The 23,515-nt window shown below is 40.7% G+C and overlaps 2 protein-coding genes across 2 annotated transcripts; both read left to right on the top strand.

Annotated features, from left to right (window-relative positions):
• The first annotated feature begins 5,441 nt into the window (after nt 1–5,441).
• On the top strand, nt 5,442–10,077 carry LOC124132532. Its single transcript, XM_046496474.2, has 3 exons — nt 5,442–5,582; nt 7,089–7,389; nt 7,731–10,077. The coding sequence occupies exons 2-3, from the start codon at nt 7,089–7,091 to the stop codon at nt 9,371–9,373; spliced, it is 1,944 nt and encodes a 647-aa protein (XP_046352430.2). The 5' UTR covers nt 5,442–5,582; the 3' UTR covers nt 9,374–10,077.
• A 5,051-nt stretch (nt 10,078–15,128) lies between these two features.
• LOC124132540 (E3 ubiquitin-protein ligase TRIM56-like) lies at nt 15,129–18,447 on the top strand. Its single transcript, XM_046496486.2, has 3 exons — nt 15,129–15,270; nt 16,023–16,323; nt 16,673–18,447. Exons 2-3 carry the CDS (start codon nt 16,023–16,025, stop codon nt 17,944–17,946), a joined length of 1,575 nt encoding a protein of 524 aa, XP_046352442.2. The 5' UTR covers nt 15,129–15,270; the 3' UTR covers nt 17,947–18,447.
• Nucleotides 18,448–23,515: the final 5,068 nt, after the last annotated feature.

Here is a 23,515-nt window from a genome sequence, read left to right as displayed (position 1 = left end):
TGAAGCCCATTTCTGGTGTCCTCCGCTGCGATATTGCTGGAATATTGCATAAAGCGGCGTAAAACTATACTCACTCACTCACTCACTCAGAGCAACGAATCCTCCTCCATGACGTGCCAGTATACTCTAGTCTGACACCCTGCTTAACGGTCCCGAATGCGTTGTAGTGAGAGGAGTGGACCTGTTAATGGTCTTCTGGCCCTTAATCCTGCTGCATTCAGTTGACGTCTGAAGGTGCCAAGGGACACTGTTTTTGGTGTGATGACTAAGAACAGCACAAGTTGAAGTTGGAACCCGTTTTGCCTTGCGTTAAAAGACCCTCTTCTCTCTGCCACTGCTCTTCCGTGGACGTCCTGACGCCAGCAAGTCCCCCACATGTCCAATCAATAGCCCGAGATGATATGCTCGTATATTGTGCATGCTAATGATTTGCCATCTTTTATTTTCTGGGATAGTACGCTTAAGCATTTCAGTTACAATTGTTTCAAAAAGAGACTGATTGAAAATTCATACAAATTAATAGCAGTTAAGACGCATAACCTTTCTGTCATCAAGCATCAATTTCTATATAGAGACCCCCCAGGTGTGCATACGGCTCGCATGAACGCGCCCACAAGGTTGTGCAGTTAAGCAAGCTACCATTCTACATGCAGATGATGTGTCAGCACACAGTGTACCATTTGAAAATATCTTCATTGAAAATTAACTCGCAATTACACTTCAAGTTTGATGGTGCGGTACTTTCGACGAGGTGCATATAAATTCTGCCATTTCCGATATATTTATCTTCAAGATGTTATCCCTAATTGGACAGGATCCCAAATTGGGAATATTAATCATCGATCTGTACAGTCAAAACTCAGAAACACATTTTAAGTAGTGGGAATAACTCCCTTTGTCCGCCTCATGCATACAATGTGGAAAAGAAATATCGAAAACAACACAAGGTGCCCCCGTGAGAGCTTTGGGGGAATAATTAAAGTAACAGTTCTTGGTGTTGTCAGGTAAAGCTTATGAGCGTGAACTACCAAATAATCTTACTCCATGTTGGTGTTAACGTCAAACTGTTGTTCTGTCATATCTACAGCAGCTGATTGGTATCAGAAATTTACGAGGGGTGGCTAAACATTTCTGAGCCTAAATTTGATAATATCGGTTGCTAATTATTTTTCAACATACTCCCCTCTTAGGTCCACACGCTTCTGCCAACGATGATGGAGTATCTGGTTCTCACTGGTATGGATGGCCTCCTCCTAATGGTGTAAAATAACCTCGACAGTAGACTGACGTCATCATTATTTTGCATTATGCTTGCAAGACAGTTCCTTCTTCAAGTTTGGTGCCAAATATGGTAGCAAGGGAGAATGTTCAAGGACTTTAAAGCCACGGTAATGCATTGAAACCATGACAACAACAGACTTGTGCACAGGTGCATTGTCGTTGGGAAACAAAACTCCTTTAGTAATTTATCAACGACGTTTAAAAAGTAGCCTTGATATCCATGCGCAGTTGAAAAGTCAGAGTGACGTAATATTTGCCATGAATGGTCGGTAGGGAGTTCACCAGTAGAATTCTTTTGGAATTTGAGAAAACTGGAACCATCACCTTCCCAGCTGATGGAACTGACTACGCCTTCTTCTTCGATAAAAGGAGACGTGAGATATTTCCACTGCATTGAATGTTGCCTAGTCTCTGGCTGATAGTAGTGAACTCAAGACTTACCCATGGTTACAAATCGCTCAACAAAATCAAGTGGAACTGCTTCAAAATGACGTAAATTCCCACAAGAGATGACGAATCTGGAGTGTTTCTAATCAGACTCCTTGGGACACAGCGTGCTGAAACCGTTGTCATGCCAGTTCATTCCTCAGAATGTACTCAAACTGTATTGGCTGTGCGACGTGAAGTGAGTTGATCACCCATAAAAATGACATGTATTTCATCAACATTACCCGTTGTGGTGGAAGTTGAGAGTCTCCGATCCTGATCTTGGATCATCTTCGAGGCTCTTTCTTCACCTCTCAACAGGGACAAAGGAAGAAAGATCACCCCCTTAGTTGCCACTTTATCCCGATGCATGGATGAGTTGCTGTTCCTATTATCTCCTTTCATCAAGAGAGAATACCTGGCCACTTTGATGCCTACCGAAATGTGATTCCTGATTGAGTATTTGGTTTAAATACAGCCTGTAAGCTTGGAACGTATGGGTTCTGTATTGTACTTAATACTTCCAAACTGTTAAGGGTGTACTATTCATCCTTTGCAGTTAAGCTCAGAACTTTTCAGCCACCCATCGTACATCAACACAACCCCAAACCCGCTATATATTCCAGATGATTATGAGAGCATCACAGGCAGAGGGCACGGCATGAACTAACATGTAACATATATAGCCAAGTTTTTATTGTAAAAATAAAGAAACCTTTAATTAAGGCCCAAATTTACTCATTACTAAAGCAATAAATTTGGTTAATTATCATTCATGATTATAAGGTATCTGTAATTGTACCATAGAGGTAAACCTCATTGATAGAATACATAGAGCGTATTAGCCGAGTGTGTTTCCGTGTTGTAAATATCATATATTAGGATATAAGCATATTTTTATCCCTAACATAAGATAGTCATGGTACGGAAACATTCGAGTCTAATATTATCTTTATCATATGATGTCATTCCGAAATATTGGATCTTTCACACATAATATGAAAGTGGATGGAAAAACCCTCTAATGCCCGTTGGCAGCGTGGGTTGTATACTCCCCAGGTAGTTGAGAATGATCACTTGAATGCAAACGGACTCCCTGGTCGGATAACAAATAAACCGCATTGGAGCAGATACTAGTACCTGGAAAAGCATGGTATATAAATGTGTGTAATATAATAATATCATAACATAATATCACCCAATGAAGTAACTTTTAAAACCGCGTATTGTTACATAATTGAGTGAACCACCTAATTTATCTTAGGCACCAATGACTGATATGTACATTTTTGGCTACAGAAAACACGCATGTAGAAACCAATAACATATTGGGAACGTTTGACTACAGTTCATTGAGAAAGAAATTGCATCGATGAATGGAGCTTGAAAGTAGTTCCTGGTGGGCGACCTCATTTGCATATTTATAGGATCGTGATACCATGTTTAGCATATTGCTGTATCGCATCGATAACACTTGCCATTATATGATAAAAGTCCATTACCTCACTTCTCGTCCTTCAAACTACAGTAAGATTATCATTTACCCCGTGCAATAATATACATGTTTATCTCATATCATCCCTCGTATATCTCATAGGGGCGGTCGCATGTGTTTGCTCGTCAGTCAAAAAGATCCTGGTTCGATTCCCGACATGGGTACAATGTGTGAAGCCCGTTTCTAGTGTCCCGCCGCCGTGATATTGCTGGAATATTGCTAACAGCGGCGTAAAACCATACTCACTCACTATATCTCATAGGATATATATCATCAAGAAAACAGCGTTATCACTGTCCCATGAAAAGGGGTATATTAGAATTATTTTTGTTAATATAGTGATGAGCATATTTAGTTAATGTTGAAAAGCATGCAGTAAGGGCATTAACTCTGTTGAAAAATAAAACTCTCAAAAACAATATTGATGGCAACTTTTTTCGAACTCAGGCTTGATAAGTATCCCTTTCATAAGCTTGCAAAGTCTCACTCATGTAACTTCAGTAGTCTCCATTGCAGACACTATGCATTAAGTAAAATGTACTTATGGAATAACTAAACCAACAGGCACATTATTAATACAGCAAAAATCATATTTTGTCTGAGTCCTGACGAAAAACAATTACCGGATGTATGAAAAAGCGAAAGTAAACACCGCAATACAAACTGTGCCAATAGGAAGTGGCACCGTCCTAAACAAGAGGCGAGTAAAGTTGAAGCTGAAGAGACCCAGAGATGTGATGACACTGAACCGTCGAAAACATTCATCACTTTGGCCTCTCCTCCTTTAAGCATGTCGTGATATACCAGAAATACTGATCAGAGTAGAGGTAGTATAATGTACTGATACTGTACGGAAAATGCTCAGATATTGTATGGGTACTGTAATATATTTGAAACCTCTGATTCAGAATCAGAATGAAGCATTCATCAATGTCATGGTAGAATGTACAGATACTGTAATAATAATGTACGGATAAAGCATGGATAATGTATGGATAGTGTACGGATCACGCACGGATAATGTACGGATAATGCACGAGTAATGTATGGATAGTGTACGGATAGGAGGCGGTCGGGTAGCCTAGTGGTTAAAGCGTTCGCTTGTCACGCCGAAGACCCGGGTTCGATTCCCGACATGGGTGCGATGTGTGAAGCCCATTTCTGGTGTCCCCCGCCGTGATATTCTTAGAATATTGCTAAAAGCGGCGTAGAACCATACTCAGTCAGTCAGTCAGTCAGTCAGTCAGTCAGTCAGTCAGTGTACGGATAAAGCACGGGTAATGTACGGATAAGACATAGGTAATGAAGGATACTGAAGGGGATAATTGACAGACCCTGCACGTATAATGTACTGATAATGCACAGGTAATATAGTTTAATGCATGGGAAATGCACGGATAATGCACTGATACTGTACGGATAATTCCACACAACGCAATAACCGAACAGCACAGGTGAATCTTACTCATAAAAACCGTTACAGAATCATTTCAGAGACTCATTTTAGAGCATGGTATTCGCTGTGCCCTCTGCGCATGTTCGTGTCAACGAATCAGGATTCATCACGTACTACAAATCTCAGTATACAAAAGAAATATAATCATTTCCGTCTCCACGATACTCTTTCCACGTCCCGTTGTGCGGTTGTCAGGGAACTTTTTTACTGTCGCTTTGATGACTTTGGCCTCACAACGCCCCAGTTCCTTCTCTGTATTATACTGAACACTTTCTTGTGAATACATCTGACTGTGTACAAACAAGTCCAAAACAAGGACTGTGCGTTGAACTGTATTTTGATATGAATATTCGGTGTTGGTCTTTATTAGATTATTATTATACAGTAGACATCCCATACAATGTTGCCATACAAAGTCTATATAATGGGTTTCTTTCTAAGAAAGGCTGCCTGGACTATTGTCACGAGTTGATTTCCAAACTGAAACGAAGAGAATAACCCAGTAACGCACTGAACTAAACTGTGAAATCGGTACATGATCACTTCTTGTACTGACATAAACGACATTACATGCATACATGTCCACACATATTTGTACAAAAACGAAGGTGCAGAATATCTAACGATATAACAAAAACACTGTTTATAGCGTGTCTAGTGTGCGTATATTGAAATATACGCCATCCCAGATTCGATCCAGGAAACTAAGTTGTCATCAGCTGTAATCGCTTTTGAATCACCACTAGTCGAGATATCGCAGTTGCCTCCCTTGTACGTCATGCAGAAGGGACACGTAGGCACAGGCGTGTACCTTGGCGGGATTTGGTTGTTTCAAGGCATCCAGGACATGCAATTAAATCTCACACAGTGCACATGAAGAACTAGTATACCTGTATATTCATCGATAGTGTCAACTTACATGAGGTATGTGTTTCTTAAATTATAGATTCTGGTTTAATTTAGTTTTGTCAAATGATGATACTTCAATCGAAGAGAAACCGAAAGTAGGAATTGTTGGCCCCAAAGTTACAATGAAATGTAAAATATATTGATGTAACTTTCTTTTATTATTATGAGTTTGATGTATATGTGACATTCTGGTAAACAAAGCCTTTTTTCGACTTGTAAAACTGACACAATAAGGATATCTTGTATGTTGGCGACTACTAACATTCAGTTACCTCCCTTGTATTGTGAAAAGAGTGGGACGGTGTGTCCATTGACGGCAAAGGAAAGCTTGGTGTTAACATAAATTATTCATAATCATTTGTTCGACTTGTAAAACTGACACAATAAGGATATCTTGCATGTTGGCGACTTGGTCTCGAATACTAACGTACAGTTACCTCCCTTGTATTTGGATTTCGGGGGGGGGGGGGGGGGCTATTGATTATGAAGAAAGGATTGGTGTTAATATATATAATTCATTTATACTGACTGTTATAAGAAACATTGTGCTCATTTTAAGCATAAATTAAGCCTGCTCGCACACATTGTCACAATAATTAATATATTCAGTATTAGTTTATCTCTACAAGGTATATCCTGTATTGTGTGGAAACAACCAGCTTGTTCTTATAGCAGATCCAGTACGGCATTACGATACTGAGTTTAACTGTAATGAGGAAAAGGTTTAGTTGAAACACAAGGATAAACAGATATATAGACCCACGTTTCTTAGACGCCTCAATAGATGGGAAATAATATGTTCCTATAGCACTATACAGTTTTTGTAAAATCTTCAAGTTGATTTTAAAACGATATTAAAGTCTTATCACAAGAGCGACTCAGTTTGAGCGGATGGTTACAACGTGGCTGACTGGCTGATCGTTCCCTGACGACTTGACTCCAAGCTGGTCATATCGGCAGCTGTGGGTTTGCCTGGTCGACACTCGACATATACACTGTCCTTTTTGAAACAACAAATTATATGTCAAACAGTAAATAGGTGTTTGTCAGCAGTTATGAAATAATGCTACACTCCACATAATACAGATCACTATGATGAAGTTGACATGTGATGTTCTTGCGGCATAAAAACAACATTGACTTCTCGGAGACAACTACACGTACAGATTCTCGTACATATGTAGGTTGAGTCCCGTCCGGGATTCGAACCCACACTTGCCAGAGTGAGGCACCTAATCGCCAGCAAACAAAGTCAGCGATCTAACCCACTCAACCACCGAGGCTTCCACAACAATGAAAGTCCGACAACAGGCAGTCTAGATCACATACTTTGAGTACCCCTCTGACAAGTTGAGATCATTTGTAAAGTTGATCACTTTCTAAATGGCATTGTGTATTCATGGTATACCATGTCAGCTAAATACGGAAAATAAGTCCAAAGTGGCCCATAACTGAGACCGGAAAAAAAGTTTTGAAAAATTTAAAAAGGATTTGTGTGATGTTTAATTTCTTGTTTTACAGATGGCGACATCCCAGAATGAAAAAGTGAGAGAATTCCTCACATGTGTGATCTGCCACGAACTGTACATAGACCCCTGTACACTGAGGTGTGATCACACATTCTGCAGGAAATGTGTCACAGGATATATCCAAACCAGACCAGATGCTGTACAGTCCCAGACAATCCCCTGTGCCTTCTGTCGACAAGATACCAAGGTCCCCCATCCCAGCAGGCCAGTGGAGGAGTGGGCGGGGCAGATCAAACCCAGCATCATTATACAGGGGCTGATTGACACTCTCGGGCCCGAGGAAGATGTACCAGGTAAAGTTCATCCAGAAGTAACATTAATATCGAATAGTTTATCAAGTTCAAGAAAAGATAAATTTATGATAAAAAGATCTTAAAACGTATCAATCAGATATGTCAATCCAGTTTGATGAATTATCTGGTGGAAGTTGAGCCAGGTGAACAAGAGAAAGGTACAACCAATTGTAATATTTAAGTTCATTAAGTTGATTTAAGTTGAATTAATTATTCCTGAGAAACTTGAAATTGTTCATAAGTTTGATCGTTTATTGAACATTAAATAAAGACTGTTCACATGCTTAGCATTCCCATATTGGTTTGTTTTAGAAACAATACGTTCGTACTTCTGTTCACAGAGACGTCAAGCACCTGCTGCAGGATCTGTCAGCAACTAGGGGAGACAACTCCAGGTGCCTTGTGGTGTCCTGAGTGTGAAGTGGCCCTCTGTGACAGATGTGTGAAGACACACCGGGTGAGCCCTATCTTACAGAACCATGACCTGTGCGATCTGTCATCTAGGTCAAAGGGCAGACGGAGGGTCAAGTGTACAGAGCACAAGAGTAGCAATGTAGAGTTCCACTGTAAAGACTGTCAGAAGCCTGCTTGTCAGACATGTTGTATCATCTACCACAGAGCTTGTAAAACTGTCGTCACCATTGAGTCTATGAAGCCAGAGATGAAGACAGAACTGCTGGAGAAGAGATTTGTCATGGGGAAGAGACTGAAGGTGAGGTCGAAGAAGGTAGAAATAACAAATGAGAAACTACAAAATAGTTCAAGAAGCACGGAGTTAACTGTGCAAAATATAAAGTCAATCTGTCAAACAGCTATAAACAAGATTAAACAGAAAGAAACACAACTCATGGATGAACTGAATCACATAACACAGACGTACGCCGGCCAACTCCGCTCTGGTGTGAAGCTTGACGAGATTGAGATGCAGATGTACAGACAACATTGTGAGTTCATTGACCAGGCTTTGATATCGAACTGTCAGATGGACCTATATGACGCGTATCAGGCCTGGGAGTCGGGGGCTGTAGACTCGGGGGATGGCAGGGACACAGACACAGCAGACACACGGAGAATAGATGACATCAGGTTTGCACCTGACACTGCCAACGTCGAGCACATCCTAGATGACCTACAGCTGGGGAAGATTGACGTCACATACCAGGATGAGGGCACATGTCTGCCGTCTCTAGGCCTAGTTGACCAGATAGATGGGAGGATAATGGGTGATAAGAAGGAGCCTGATCTACGCGACGTCACAGTCCTGGTTGTAGACGGTATACAGACTGCTGTGGTTACCGACATTAAGAATGAGTGTGTAAAATCTTTCTACACAACAAACAACCAGCGATGTCATAGTAAACTTCCCCTGGGTGACCTTCCATGTAGTGTAACACAGTTGAAGGAGAACCAGGTGATGGTTGCTGTCCCTTACTCCAGTCAGATTGTAACAGTAGAAGTGACCCCTGATCTGGTGCTGCTCTCAACCATCACAACAAGCAAACGGTACTACAGTCTTGCTGTACTCAGTCCATCATCTCTTGCAGCAGGTGGTCTTTATTATGATTGTCACGGCATTGTTGACATCCTGGACATGGCAGGACACGTGCTGAGGTCAGTCACTACACACAACAATAAGACACTATTTACCTGCCCCTTCTACATGTGTGTCAACAACAAGGGCAACATACTCGTGTCTGACTCGGGGAAGCCGTCTGTGACATGTCTGACGTCAGAGGGGGATGTTGTGTGGAGATACGCCCCTACCGGAGACAGATCACTCAGACCTTACGGTATCTCAACTACAGGCACAGGAGGCATCCTGCTTGTAGACCGGGACACCAACAAGGTGATACAGCTGACAGACACGGGGGAGTATGTCAGGAATGTCCTATTTTCCAAAGACATGATCAATATATCCTGTGATAAATACGGATTCCTCTTTCTGTGTACAAACACAGAAGTGAAAGAGTATATGTTAGTCTGATAGAAAACAAAAACTGAAGGTTTATTCCAGTGATGTGCATGGGGTTACTATGAAAAATATTTATGTGAAAATGGTGTGGAGAAAATAGCTCCAGTCAATGTATAGAACACTCAGTATCAAATACAGTCTTCACCAAAACCTGGGGTGCCACTTATTCACCCATTTGGTCACAAAAGGATTAAGATTACTTAATAATAAAAACAATGATATGCTATAAAGAAAGAGTGGGCGGTTATATTTTTACGATGATTTCGGCAATAACATAGCCCTGAAATGGACCTTACATGCTCCCTGGTCCGAGTGTAGAAAAACAGCAGTAGTGGTAATTAAGTGGCACAGTTTTTAATTCGATCATAATCAACATCAATTTGTTGAAATACGCACGATGTGTGTGGATTCAACATTCTCCTCAAGATAAGATCCCATCTATTTTGTTTCATTATAAAATCCGCCGTTTGAACTGAAACACACACCATGATTGTGACAAGAAATGTACGAAAACCTTTTTGTTGATTTGGTCAGTTATCAGTGATGACAAACATCATTGTAACTTTGCCCACACAATGCAGAAATATTCTGATCTGGAATGTTAATACTTGGTAAGCATTAAGCTCTTCAATCCTTATGCCAATTATTAGTTATGAAATGGACCAAATTTCCCATGTCAAGAAATAAATCCTTGCTGTATTATTAAGAAGACTGAATGTGCTTCCTACTGTTTCTTCGTCTTGCCTCAACACCTATACAGAAACCGCATTACACTCGGTTTGTTGTTTTACGCCGCGCTCAGCAATAATCCAGCTATATGACGGCGGTCTGTAAACAATGGAGTCTGAACCGGACAATCCAGTGATTGATATCATGAGGATCTATATACGCAATTGGATACGATGACATGCATCAACCAAGTCAGTGAGCCTGGTCACCCGTTAGTCGCCTCTTACAAGGATAGTCGCCTTTTATGGCAAGCTTGGGTTTCAGAATACCTATATATATTCTAACATGGATATACATGGGTGAAACTCATGAAGTCAAAGTATTAATCTCACTTTGTGTTACAACTTTACAGTGATTGCTGGTCAGTCACAGCTCGTGCTGATGGGGTCTGGCATTTGTCCATTTAATGTCCCCTCAGCTGAACTGTGACCAAATCAAGTTTACTATCAAAGGACCAACAACCCCATACAATCACTGATCCGCCCCCCACATGCCACTGTTTCCTGGATGTTGGGCTGATGTTCCCCTTTGCCTCCAGACACTAGCCCTACCATCAGTGTGGTGCAATAAGACCCGACTCTTGTCAGACCAACGAATCCTCCTCCATGACGTTCCAGTATACTCTAGTCTCACACCCTGCTAACCTGTCCCGAATTCGTTGTAGTGAGAGGGGTGGATCTGTTAATGGTCTTCTGCCCCTTAATCCTGCTGCATTCAGTTGACGCCTGTAGGTGCTAAGGGACACTGTTGTTGGGGTGATGACTAAGAACGGTGCAAGTTGAAGTTGGAACCCGTTTTGCCTGGCGTTCAAGGACCCTGTCCTCTCTGCCACTGGTCTTCCGCGGACGTCCTGACCTCAACAAGTCCCTCACATGTCCAGTCAATGTGTAATTTGTAATGGGTCGATTGATTACAGTATGATTAATGTTCAACACGGTGTCAGTAGCCCGACATGACATGCTCGTTTGGTGCATGCTAATGATTTGCCATCTTTTATTTCCTGGGATAGGACGCTTAAGGATTTCAGGTACAATTTTTCCAAAAAGAGACTTTCAAATTGGTAGAACATTCATACAAAGACGCATGACCTTTCTGTCATCAACCAAGTATTTCTCTATAGAGACCTTTTAGGACTGCATACGTCTCGCATGAGAGCACCCACAAGGTTTCCCAGTTAAGCCAACTACCATTCTACAGGCAGGTGATTTGTCAACACACAGCGTACCATTTGAAAATCTCTACATTGAAAATTAACTCGCAATTACACTTTAAATTTGGTGGTGCGATACTTTCGACGAGGTGCAAATAAATTCTGCCATTTCCGATATATTTATATTCAAGGGGTAATTATAATCCCTTATTGGACAGGATCCCAAATCGGGAATATTCATCTGAGATCTGTACAGTCCAAACTCAGAAACACATTTAAGTATCGAGAATAATTCCCTTTGTCCGCCTCATGCAAACAATATGGAAAGTAAATATCAAAGACAACAGAACTGCCCCCATGAGAGCTTTGGGGGATATTTTAGGTAACAGTTCTTGTTGGTGACAGGAGGACGAACTACAAAGCATTCTTACTCCGTGTTGGTGTCAACTTCAATCTGTTGTTCTGTCAAATCTACAGCAGTCTTATGGGTGACAGAAATCTACGAGGGCGACTGATCATTTCTGGGCCTAAACATGACGAACTGCGTTGATGAAGTCGGTTTCAGCATACTCCCTTCTGGGGTCCAGACGCTTCTGCCCAAGATGGACCAGATGGTTATACCCATATGGTCTCTGAGTTGGAAAACAGGTGTAAATCTGGCGGTGCCAAACATGGTAGCAAGCGAAAAGGGAGTTTATTCAAGGACTTTAAAGCCACGGTCATGCATTGAAACCATGGCAACAACAGACTTGTGCACAGGTGCATTGTCGTGGTGAAACAACACACCTTTAGTGAGGTATCAAAGACGTTAAAAAATTAGTCTTGATATCCTCACACAGTTGAAAAGTCAGATTGGCATTATATTTGCCATTAATGGTAGGTAGGGCGTTCACCAGTAGGATTCTTTTGGAATTTGAGAAAACTGGAACCATCACCTTCCCAGCTGATGGAACTGACTTCGCCTTCTTCTTCGATAAAAGGAGACGTGAGATATTTCCACTGCATTGAATGTTGCCTAGTTTCTGGCTGATAGTAGTGAACTCAAGACTTACCCATGGTTACAAATCGCTCAACAAAATCAAGTGGAACTGCTTCAAAATGACGTAAATTCCCACAAGAGATGATGAAACTGGAGTGTTTCTAATCAGACTCATTGGGACACAGCCTGCTGAAACCTTTGTCATGCCAGTTCATTCCTCAGAATGTTCTCAAACTGTATTGGCTGTGTGATGTGAAGTGAATTGATCATCCATAATCATATCATGTATTTCGTCAACATTTTCCGTTGTGATGGAAGCTGAGTCTTCAATCCTGATCTTGGATAATCTTCGAGGCACTATCTTCCCCTCTATAAATTTGGTATCCCCCTTTCGACAGGGGCAAAGGAAGAAAAATCATCCCCTAAGTTGCCACTTTGTCCCCATGCATGGATGAGGTGCTGGTGTAATTATCTCCAGTTCCTCAAGAGAGAATACCTGGTCACTTTGATGCCTGTCGAAATATGCTTCCTGGTTGAGTATTTGGTTCAAATGCAGCCTGTAAGGAAGGAGCGTGTTGTACTTAATGTGTTCTATACATCCTTTGTATTTAAGCTCAGAACTTTTCAGCTTCCCCTTGGACATCAACATCACCCCACACTGTTACCTGCTATAGATCCCAGATGATTATGATAGCGTCACAAGCAGAGGGCACGGCATGAACCAACATATAACATATATAGCCAGGTTTTCTCTAAATATGAAAAAAAAACTAAAATTAACTCTTTACTCTAGCAATCAATTTTGTTTATTATCATTCATGATTCGAAGGTATCTGTAATTTCATCATAGAGGTAAACCCAGTTGATAGAATACACAGAGAGTATTAGCCGGGAGTGTTTCTGTGTCGTAAATATCATATATTAGGAATACAAATTGCATTATGCAAACCTTTGTGTCTCCCATATATATAGAGGATACTTCATATGTCAAGTGAAATATCTCCTTTTCCACTGTCACGAGATGAGAGAAACATGATATTTCACGAGACACATGTAATATTCTATTTATTATAGTTTTCTCTTGGAAAATTACATTGTTTCATTACAAATGTAAAACCGTGAAACGTAAAATCTCCCTACCTAACACGCAGGTGAACACGGTTCACCACCCCTTGTATTACTAAAAAAGTAGTTTCGTGTTTGCAAAATCTCAAAAAAATAAATAAAAGTATAAAAATATATTTAGGGTCACGAACATTCTTTGTCAGACATTTCCATATGATTATATACCAAAACAACTTTAACAAAACATATTCTTGAAAACAATGAGACCGCTGTTGGAAGGGAAAATTACATGCTGGTCAAGTTACAAAAATGGCAATTGACGTGTTAAATGAGAAATTAACAGTTATAACAAAACATTTCCGAGAGAATAACAAACGAGAAGAAGTGATATCAACTCTATAAATGACCATCTGTCGTTATTTTGCCCTCTCAATGTGGAAGTGACGTGAGAAGGACGTCAAAAGTTTGTTTTCAGGCTTGCTCAAACGACATAGGGAGACAATATAAGGGGAGTTAATTCTTGTGTGACAATAGTTCCGTCAAAGTGTTATGTTCACTGCTGTGAAATATCAAGTGTTACGTTCACTGAAATGAAAATATCACTTTTCTCAACGTCACTGAAGTATGTAATAAAAGATATTTATGATGCAGAAACATATGAGGGTAACCACATTTATAGGATCGTGATGATAAGTTTTGTGTATTGGTTTATTTTTTTCACATCGACAACACTTGCCATTATATGATAAAAGTCCATAACCTCGCTTTTCGTCCTTCAAACTACAGTGAGATTATAATTTACCCTGTGCAATAATATACATGTTTATCTCAAATCATACTATATCTCATAGGATATATATCAACAAGAAAACAACATTATAACTATCATTCGACATGGGCTACAATATAATTGCTTGTTTATATATAGTGATGATAATGTGAAGTTAATGTGAAGTGGACGTTGAACCCTTTATCTCAGTCAGTCAGTTAATGTTGAAAGGCATGCAGTGAGGACATAAAAATATTTAGAACTCGGCCTTGATAAGTATCTATTCACCTTTAATAAACTTGCAAAGTCTCACTCATATAACTTCAGTAGTCCCAGACATTATGCACTAAGTAAAAACGTACGTAAAATGTACGGATAATGCACGGGTAATATAGCATAATGCACGAGAAATGCACGGATATTGCCACACAACGCAATAACCGAACAGCACAGGTAAACTTAACTGATAAAAGCCATTTACAGAATCATTTTAGGACATGGTATTCGCCATGCCCTCTGCGCATGTTCGCGTCAACGAATCAGGATTCATTCGCACGTCCTAAACTTGTCAGAATACAAAAGAGATCAAATCATTTCCGTCTCCACGATACTGTTTCCACGTCCCGCTGTACTTTTGATCGGTTGCCAGGGAACTCTTTTACTGTCGCTTTTATGACTTTGGCCTCACACAATCCCAGTTCCTTCTCTTCATAATACTGAACATTTGCTTGTGAATACATCTGACTGTTTCCATAATCAAACGCAGAGGATAATCCAGTAATCGGTACGCACAGGACTAAATAGTGAAATGGGTACATGATCACTTCTTTTACTGACATTACATTTTTACATGTTCGGGCATATTTGTACAAACACGAAGGTCAATAACATATTACGATATAACAAAAACACTGTTTATAGCGTATCCAGTGTGTGTATATTGAAATGTGTCGATCTCTCGCGTTGTTATCGGAATCACCTAGATTCGATCCAGAAACCTAAGTTGTCATAAGCTTCGATCGCTTTTGAATCACCACTAGTCGAGATTTCGCAGTTACCTCCCTTGTATGTCATGCGGACGGGACAGGTGGGCACAGGTGTGTACCGAGGCGGGATTTGGTTATTTCAAGGCATCCAGGACGTACAATTAAATCTCACACAGTGCACATGAAGAACTAATATATATTCAGAACACCGATAGTGTCAACGTCCATCAGGTATGTGTTTCTTTAATGAGTTTAATTTCAGTTTTGTCAACACACGAAACTTCAAACGAAGAGAAACCGAAAGTAGGAATTGTTGGACTCCAAGTTACAATGAAATGTAAAATAAATTGATGTAACTTTCTTTTATTGTTATATGTTTAATGTATATCTGACGTTCTGGTGAACAACGTTATTTGTTGATGTGTAAAACGGACACAATAAAGATAGATATCAGACTTAGTCTCGAATGCTAACGTTCAGTTACCTCCCTTGTATTGTGAAAAGGTTGGGGCGGTGTGTCTATTTACTGTAAAGGAAAGCTTGGTGTTTATATAATTTATTCATATGTACTAACTGTTGGTAGTTTTTAAAACTTTAATAGGAAACACGTGGCAGACTCTATTATGATGTTAGCAATTGGTTTGCCTGGACGAAATACAGATCAGTATTATGTAGTTGACTTGTGGTATTGATGGCGTAGAAACAACATTGAGACAAACTACACATTTGACAGCCAATGACAGACGTTTCAACACGTGAATGAATTTGTATTTATGCCGCTTAGAACAGTATTTCAGTTAAACCATGGAATGTCAGCTTGATATAGAAGGTAAGTCCGAAGTGACTTTCAACAAGACTTTTTCAGGATGTGCCAAACGAAATACACATTGCCCCATTACAGAAACCGACGAACTTCACCGGTTTTTTTTGTTTATTTTTAAATTAAAAATGATTTATGTGACGTCTCATTTCTTGTTTTACAGATGGCGACATCCCAGATTGAGAAAGTGAGGGAATTCCTCACCTGTGTGATCTGCCACGAACTGTACACAGACCCCTGTACACTGAGGTGTGATCACACATTCTGCAGGAAATGTGTCACCAAGTTCATCCAAACCAGACCAGATACTGTACAGTCAAAGACGATCCCCTGTTCTTTCTGTCGACAAGATACCAAGGTCCCCCACCCCAGCCGACCAGTGGAGGAGTGGGCGGGGCAGATCAAACCCAGCATCATTATACAGGGGCTGATTGACACCCTCGGGGCTGAGGGTGATGAACCAGGTTCAGTTCAACCAGAAGTAACATTCATATCGATCAGTTTATCATGTTCAAGAAAAGATAAATCAATGACAAAAAGATCTTAAAACGTATTAATCAGAAAAAATGTCAATCCAGTTTGATTTGGTGGAAGGTGAGCAAGGTGAACAAGAGAAAGGTACAACCAGTTGTAATATTTAAGTTGATTTAATCACCTGTGTTTATGATATGGTATTTATTTATGAGAAATTTAAACTTGAAATAGTTCATCAAGTTGGATCGGTTATTGAACTTAAAATAAAGACTGTTTACTTGCTTAGCATTCCCATATTGTTTTGTTTTAGAAACAACACGTTCGTTCTTCTGTTTACAGAGACGTCAAGCACCTGCTGCAGGATCTGTCAACAAATAGGTGAGACAACTCCAGGTGTCTTGTGGTGTCCTGAGTGTGAAGTGGCCCTCTGTGACAGATGTGTGAAGACACACCGGGTGAGCCCTATGTCACAGAACCATGACCTGTGTGACCTGTCATCTAGGTCAAAGGGCAGACGGAGGGTCAAGTGTACAGAGCACAAGAGTAGCAATGTAGAGTTCCACTGTAAAGACTGTCAGAAGCCTGCTTGTCAGACATGTTGTATCATCTACCACAGAGCTTGTAAAACTGTCGTCACCATTGAGTCTATGAAGCCAGAAATGAAGACAGTACTGCTGGAGAAGAGATTTGGCATGGGGAAGAAACTGGAGGTGGGGTCGAAGAAGGTAGAGATGAAAAACGAGAAACTACAAAATAGTTCAAGAATCACGGAGTTAACTGTGCAAAATATTAAATCAATCTGTCAAACAGCTATAAACAAGATTAAACAGAAAGAAACACAACTCATGGATGAACTTAATCACATAACACAGACGTACGCCGGCCAACTCCGCTCTGGTGTGAAGCTTGACGAGATTGAGATGCAGATGTACAGACAACATTGTGAGTTCATTGACCAGGCCTTGGTATCGGACTGTGAGATGGACCTATATGACGCGTATCAGGCCTGGGAGTCGGGGGCTGTAGAGTTGGGGGATGTCAGGGACACAGACACAGCAGACACACGGAGAATAGATGACATCAGGTTTGCACCTGACACTGCCAACGTCCAGCACATCCTAGATGACCTACAGTTGGGGAAAATTGACGTCACATACCAGGATGAGGGCACATGTCTGCCGTCTCCAGTGCGAGTTGACGTGATAGATGGGAAGATGGCGGATGATAAGAAGCAGCCTTCTCTAACAGACGTCACAGTCCTGGTTGTAGATGGTATACAGACAGTTGTAGTCACAGACCAGGTGAACAAGTGTGTGAAATCTTTGTACACAAGAAACAATCAACCATGTCATAGTAGACTTCCCCTTGATGACTCCCCCCATGGTGTAACACAGTTGAAGGAGAAGCAGGTGATGGCTGCTGTCCCTGGCTCCCGTCAGATTGTAACAGTAGAAGTGACCCCTGACCTGGTGCTGCTCTCAACCATCACAACAAGCAAGGAGTACTACAGTCTTGCTGTACTGTGTCCATCATCTCTTGCAGCAGGTCATGGTTATGGTCTTGTCATGGTTACGGCATTTTTGACATCCTGGATATGGCGGGACACGTGCTGAGGTCAGTCACTACACACAACGATAAGATACTGTTTGCCTACCCCTGGAACATGTGTGTCAACAACAAGGGCAACATACTCGTGTCTGACTGGGAAGCTGAGCCTGTGACATGCCTGACGTCAGAGGGGGGTGTTGTGTGGAGGTATGCCCCTACCGGAGACAGAGCACTCCGCAGTTCTTCTGGTATCACAACCACCAGAACTGGCGACATCCTGCTTGTAGACAGGGACAAGGTGATACAGCTGACAGAGTCGGGGGAATTTGTCAGAGATGTTCTCACGTCAGAATATGATGATGACCTGGCCGTCCTAAATGATATATTCTGTGATAAATACGGATCCTTCTTCTATGTACAAACACTAAAGTGAAAGATGGAAATCAAGGTGTAGTCATTGACTGCACGTTACGCACATAGGGTTACTCTGAAAATGTTGTTGATGAAAAAATAGACCCAATCTATGTATAGAACACTCAGTACCAATTAAAGTCTTCACCAAAATCGTTGTGTATCGCTTATTCAGTCAAGTGCAGACATTGGGTAGTCTATTCAAATGGGTCCCTTATAACTTTGAAATAGTTCACATGGTCACTAAGTGAAACACATGAAGTGATAGTTGATGTAGAGTACGTGGGCTGACTCGGACTACATGATCTTAACGTAATGCTATAACTATTGCTGTCTGGAGTATAAACTTCCGGGACACAAATGCAGTGAAACGTAACCGTATCGAGAAAATATACCACATAGCTGAGGACATGCATGACACGCTGGCAACACGTATTCTCGGACAAGTCTAGGGCCGATGATTCAGCAAAAGGGCAGCTGAGTTGTTATTGTCAACAATAATGCAATGTGAATTGAACATTCTCGATAATATCCCACTTATTTGTTCTACGGAGACATTCTAAGTACGTCCTCTGAACTGAAAACCTAGACATTAGAAATCTACTAAGAAGAAGAACGCAGCATCACACCTTTATGTATATTTGAAAGGTATTCAGTTATAATAATAATTATTGTAACCTTGCTCATACTTTGCAGAAAATTTCTCATCTCGGACACTTTGGTTGGCATAATAGGAATTTAAAATGATGTAGTGGACTGAATGTCCCTTTTTAAAACAATACATCGTTGCTATGGTGTTTTGAAGGATATAGTGAGAGGGAATGGGGTGAGTGAGTGGGTATGGTTTTACGCCGCATTTAGCAATATTCAAGCAATATCACGTCGGAGGACACCAGAAATAGGCTTCACACACTGTACCCGTGTCGGGAATCGAACCCGGGTCGTAGGCGTGAGGAGCAAACGTTTTTACCACTAGGCTAACCGACCGACCGAAGAGAAGGAATGGAACTCTGCCTGTGGCTTTGATTCCATCTTTCAGCTCTCAACATCGATACAGAACATTTCCCGAAAATAATTTCCTAGTCTGACCTGGTATCATTACTATTTGATCGTGATTCATAAACACATGCTCATGATGTGGTCGGAATCGTACAATCGACTGGCAGAGATTTCTAATGAATTTGGTAAGGGTTTTTTCACAGGAGAAACATAAGGCGAGAGCGAATATTCAGGGATAGGACTCAAGTGTTGGATACTTTGACCTACACAGAACTGATTGCCAGATGTTGCTTCCCTCGGCATACAACCCTACAGCTGGTTGATCGGGTAAGCTCGGACATCTCTCGGCCGACCCAACGTTCGTGTGCCTTACCTGTCCATGTTCAGGTGTGAGAAGCACTTTAATACTATTCAAAGGGGGGATTTCTAAGCGAATTAGGAGATATACATGGTATTGCCAAATCAAGTGTTTCTCGCGTGAAGACTTCTCTTTCGGCTGTTTAAGATGGGTAGATCCCATCATACACAACTCTTGGATGAACTGACTACTATTACACAGATGTATGCCGGCCAACTCCGTTTTGGGGTAAAGCTTGAAGAGATTTAGATGCTGATATAACAGGCCTAGGTATCGGACTGTTAGATGGACCTGTATGACGCGTATCAGGCCTGGGAGTTTGTAGCTTGGTTAGGAGACAGTGACACAACATGTTGGCCAATGGAACTCCTCTTTGTTCAGTTCCCGAGGAATAGAAGTTATGTCTCGGCTCTACTATATACCTATCTGTTGCCTTATTTGGCACGGAAGCCAGAGAACGAAAGAGATGACCTGACTGCAGCGTTACTTTTAATTGGCTGAATAAAGGCACTAGCTATAACTTTAAAATCAACATACATAGTGTGTCGCGTCATTCGCGTATGGCACGTTATCATGCTCTGACCCACATCACAGCAGTGAACAGTGTACAAAGCCCGTCGCCAACAGTTACTATCAATCACACCACTGAGTTACAAATCCCAAAGTCCAAAGTGCGACGGGCACGCATTGTCAACAACTTCAAACATGTCGGATGTGTCATCAAAGTCAGATCAATGCTTCTTTTAAATAATGCATTTTCTTGTTGTGTATCTTGTGTAAAATGTCTAGAACGTTTTGAAAACAGACAATCATAGATAAAATATACGGCCCATTCGATGTGTTCATGCATGGCTTGGAAACATCCCTATGTAAAGTGTCAAGTGGTTAATATGATTATAGTTATATGAATTATAAGTCACTGATCTTTATAGTATTGGTTGTTGGGTGGGGGAGGTGTTCCAATTTTCTCACTATTCTGAAAACAATGTACATATGTTTTTACGTACATAAGTCATGTTTTTGGTATGTATTCTGTATGAAGTTCTGTTACACCTCTTCGACTTCATGCATGTTTTAAATGTTGTGTCCCTCACAATTCACCTGATGAAGGAGTAAGTATAATACTCCAAAACGTTGTGTTTCTCATGATATCCATACATTCTCTTCCTTATGACGGGGCGGTGGGGTAGCCGAGTGGTTATAGCGTTGGCTGGTCACGCCGAAGGCCCGGTTTCGATACCCCAACAATGTGTGAAGCCCTGTGAGACATTAACTTGGAAACTATCAGTTTTAGTTAATGGGTATATGCTACTCTCCGGGTGTCAGTGTCGTTATGATATGTACACATCTCTTCTTTATATCTACATCATGTATCTGGCTTCTTTATATCTACATCGCGACTTGGCTTCTTTATATCTACATCATGTACCTGGCTTCTTTATATCTACATCGTGTACCTGGCTTCCTTATATATACATCATGTATCTGGCTTCTTTATATCTACATTGTGTACCTGGCTTTCTTATCTCTACATCGTGTGCCTGGCTTCTTTATATCTATATCATGTATCTAGCTTCTTTATATCTACATCGTGTACCTGGCTCCTTTATATCTACATCGTGTACCCGGCTTCTTTATACCTACATCATGTACCTGGCTTCTTTATATCTACATCATGTACCTGGCTTCTTTATATCTACATCGTGTACCTGGCTTCTTTATATCTACATCGTGTACCTGGCTTCTTTGTATCTACATCATGTACCTGGCTTCTTTATATCGACATCATGTACCTGGCTTCTTTATATCTACATCATGTACCTGGCTTTTTTTATATCTACATCGTGTACCCTGCTTTCTTATCTCTACATCATGTACCTGGCTTCTTTATATCTACATCATGTATCTGGCTTCTCTATATCTACATCTTGTACCCGGATTCTTATCTCTACATCGTGTGCCTGGCTTCTTTATATCTACATCGTGTATCTGGCTTCTTTATATCTACATCATGTATCTGGCTTCTTTATATCTACATCATGTATCTGGCTTTTTTTATATCTACATCTTGTACCCGGATTCTTATCTCTACATCATGTACCTGGCTTTCTTATCTCTACATCATGTACCTGGCTTCTTTATATCTACATCATGTACCTGGCTTCTTTATATCTACATCGTGTACCTGGCTTCTTTATATCTACATCATGTACCTGGCTTCTTTATATCTACATCGTGTACCCGGCTTCTTTATATCTACATCATGTACCTGGCTTCTTTATATCTACATCATGTATCTGGCTTCTTTATATCTACATCGTGTCCCCGGCTTCTTTATATCTACATCATGTACCTGGCTTCTTTATATCTACATCATGTACCTGGCTTCTTTATATCTACATCGTGTACCTGGCTTCTTTATATCTACATCGTGTACCCGGCTTCTTTATATCTACATCATGTACCTGGCTTCTTTATATCTACATCATGTATCTGGCTTCTCTTTATCTACATCGTGTACCCGGCTTCTTTATATCTACAAAATGTACCTGGCTTCTTTATATCTACATCATGTATCTGGCTTCTTTATATCTACATCATGTACCCGGCTTCTTTATATCTACATCATGTACCTGGCTTCTTTATATCTACATCATGTATCTGGCTTCTCTATATCTACATCGTGTACCCGGCTTTCTTATCTCTACATCGTGTACCTGGCGTCTTTATATCTACATCATGTATCTGGCTTCTTTATATCCACATCGTGTACCCGGCTTTCTTATCTCTACATCATGTACCTGGCTTCTTTATATCTACATCTTGTACCCGGATTTTTATCTCTACATCGTGTGCCTGGCTTCTTTATATCTACATCGTGTATCTGGCTTCTTTATATCTACATCATGTACCTGGCTTCTTTATATCTACATCATGTACCTGGCTTCTTTATATCTACATCGTGTACCCGGCTTTCTTATCTCTACATCATGTACCTGGCTTCTTTATCTCTACATCGTGTACCCGGCTTTCTTATCTCTACATCATGTACCTGGCTTCTTTATATCTACATCGTGTACCTGGCTTCTTTATATCTACATCATTTATCTGGCTTCTTTATATCTACATCATGTACCTGGTGTCTTTATATCTACATCATGTATCGGGCTTCTTTATATCTACATCATGTACCTGGCTTCTTTATATCTACATCGTGTACCCAGCTTCTTTATATCTACATCATGTATCTGGCTTCTTTATATCTACATCGTGTACCTGGCTTCTTTATATCTACATCATGTATCGGGCTTCTTTATATCTACATCATGTACCTAGCTTCTTTATATCTACATCGTGTACCCAGCTTCTTTATATCTACATCATGTATCTGGCTTCTTTATATCTACATCGTGTACCTGGCTTCTTTATATCTACATCATGTACCTGGCTTCTTTATATCTACATCATGTACCTGGCTTTCATATCTCTACATCGTGTACCCGGCTTTCTTATCTCTACATCGTGTACCTGGCGTCTTTATATCTACATCATGTATCTGGCTTCTTTATATCCACATTGTGTACCCGGCTTTCTTATCTCGACATCATGTACCTGGCTTCTTTATATCTACATCATGTATCTGGCTTTCATATCTCTACATCGTGTACCCGGCTTTCTTATTTCTACATCATGTATCTGGCTTCTTTATATCTACATCGTGTACCCGGCTGTCTTATCTCTACATCGTGTACCTGGCTTCTTTATATCTACATCGTGTACCTGGCTTCTTTATATCTACATCATGTATCTGGCTTTCATATCTCTACATCGTGTACCCGGCTTTTTTATCTCTACATCATGTACCT

Source organism: Haliotis rufescens, unplaced genomic scaffold (assembly GCF_023055435.1).
Source record: "Haliotis rufescens isolate VD_foot unplaced genomic scaffold, xgHalRufe1.0.p SCAF_11, whole genome shotgun sequence".
Taxonomy (NCBI): Eukaryota; Metazoa; Mollusca; class Gastropoda; order Lepetellida; family Haliotidae; genus Haliotis; species Haliotis rufescens.
This window is presented reverse-complemented; position numbering and strand designations above follow the sequence as displayed.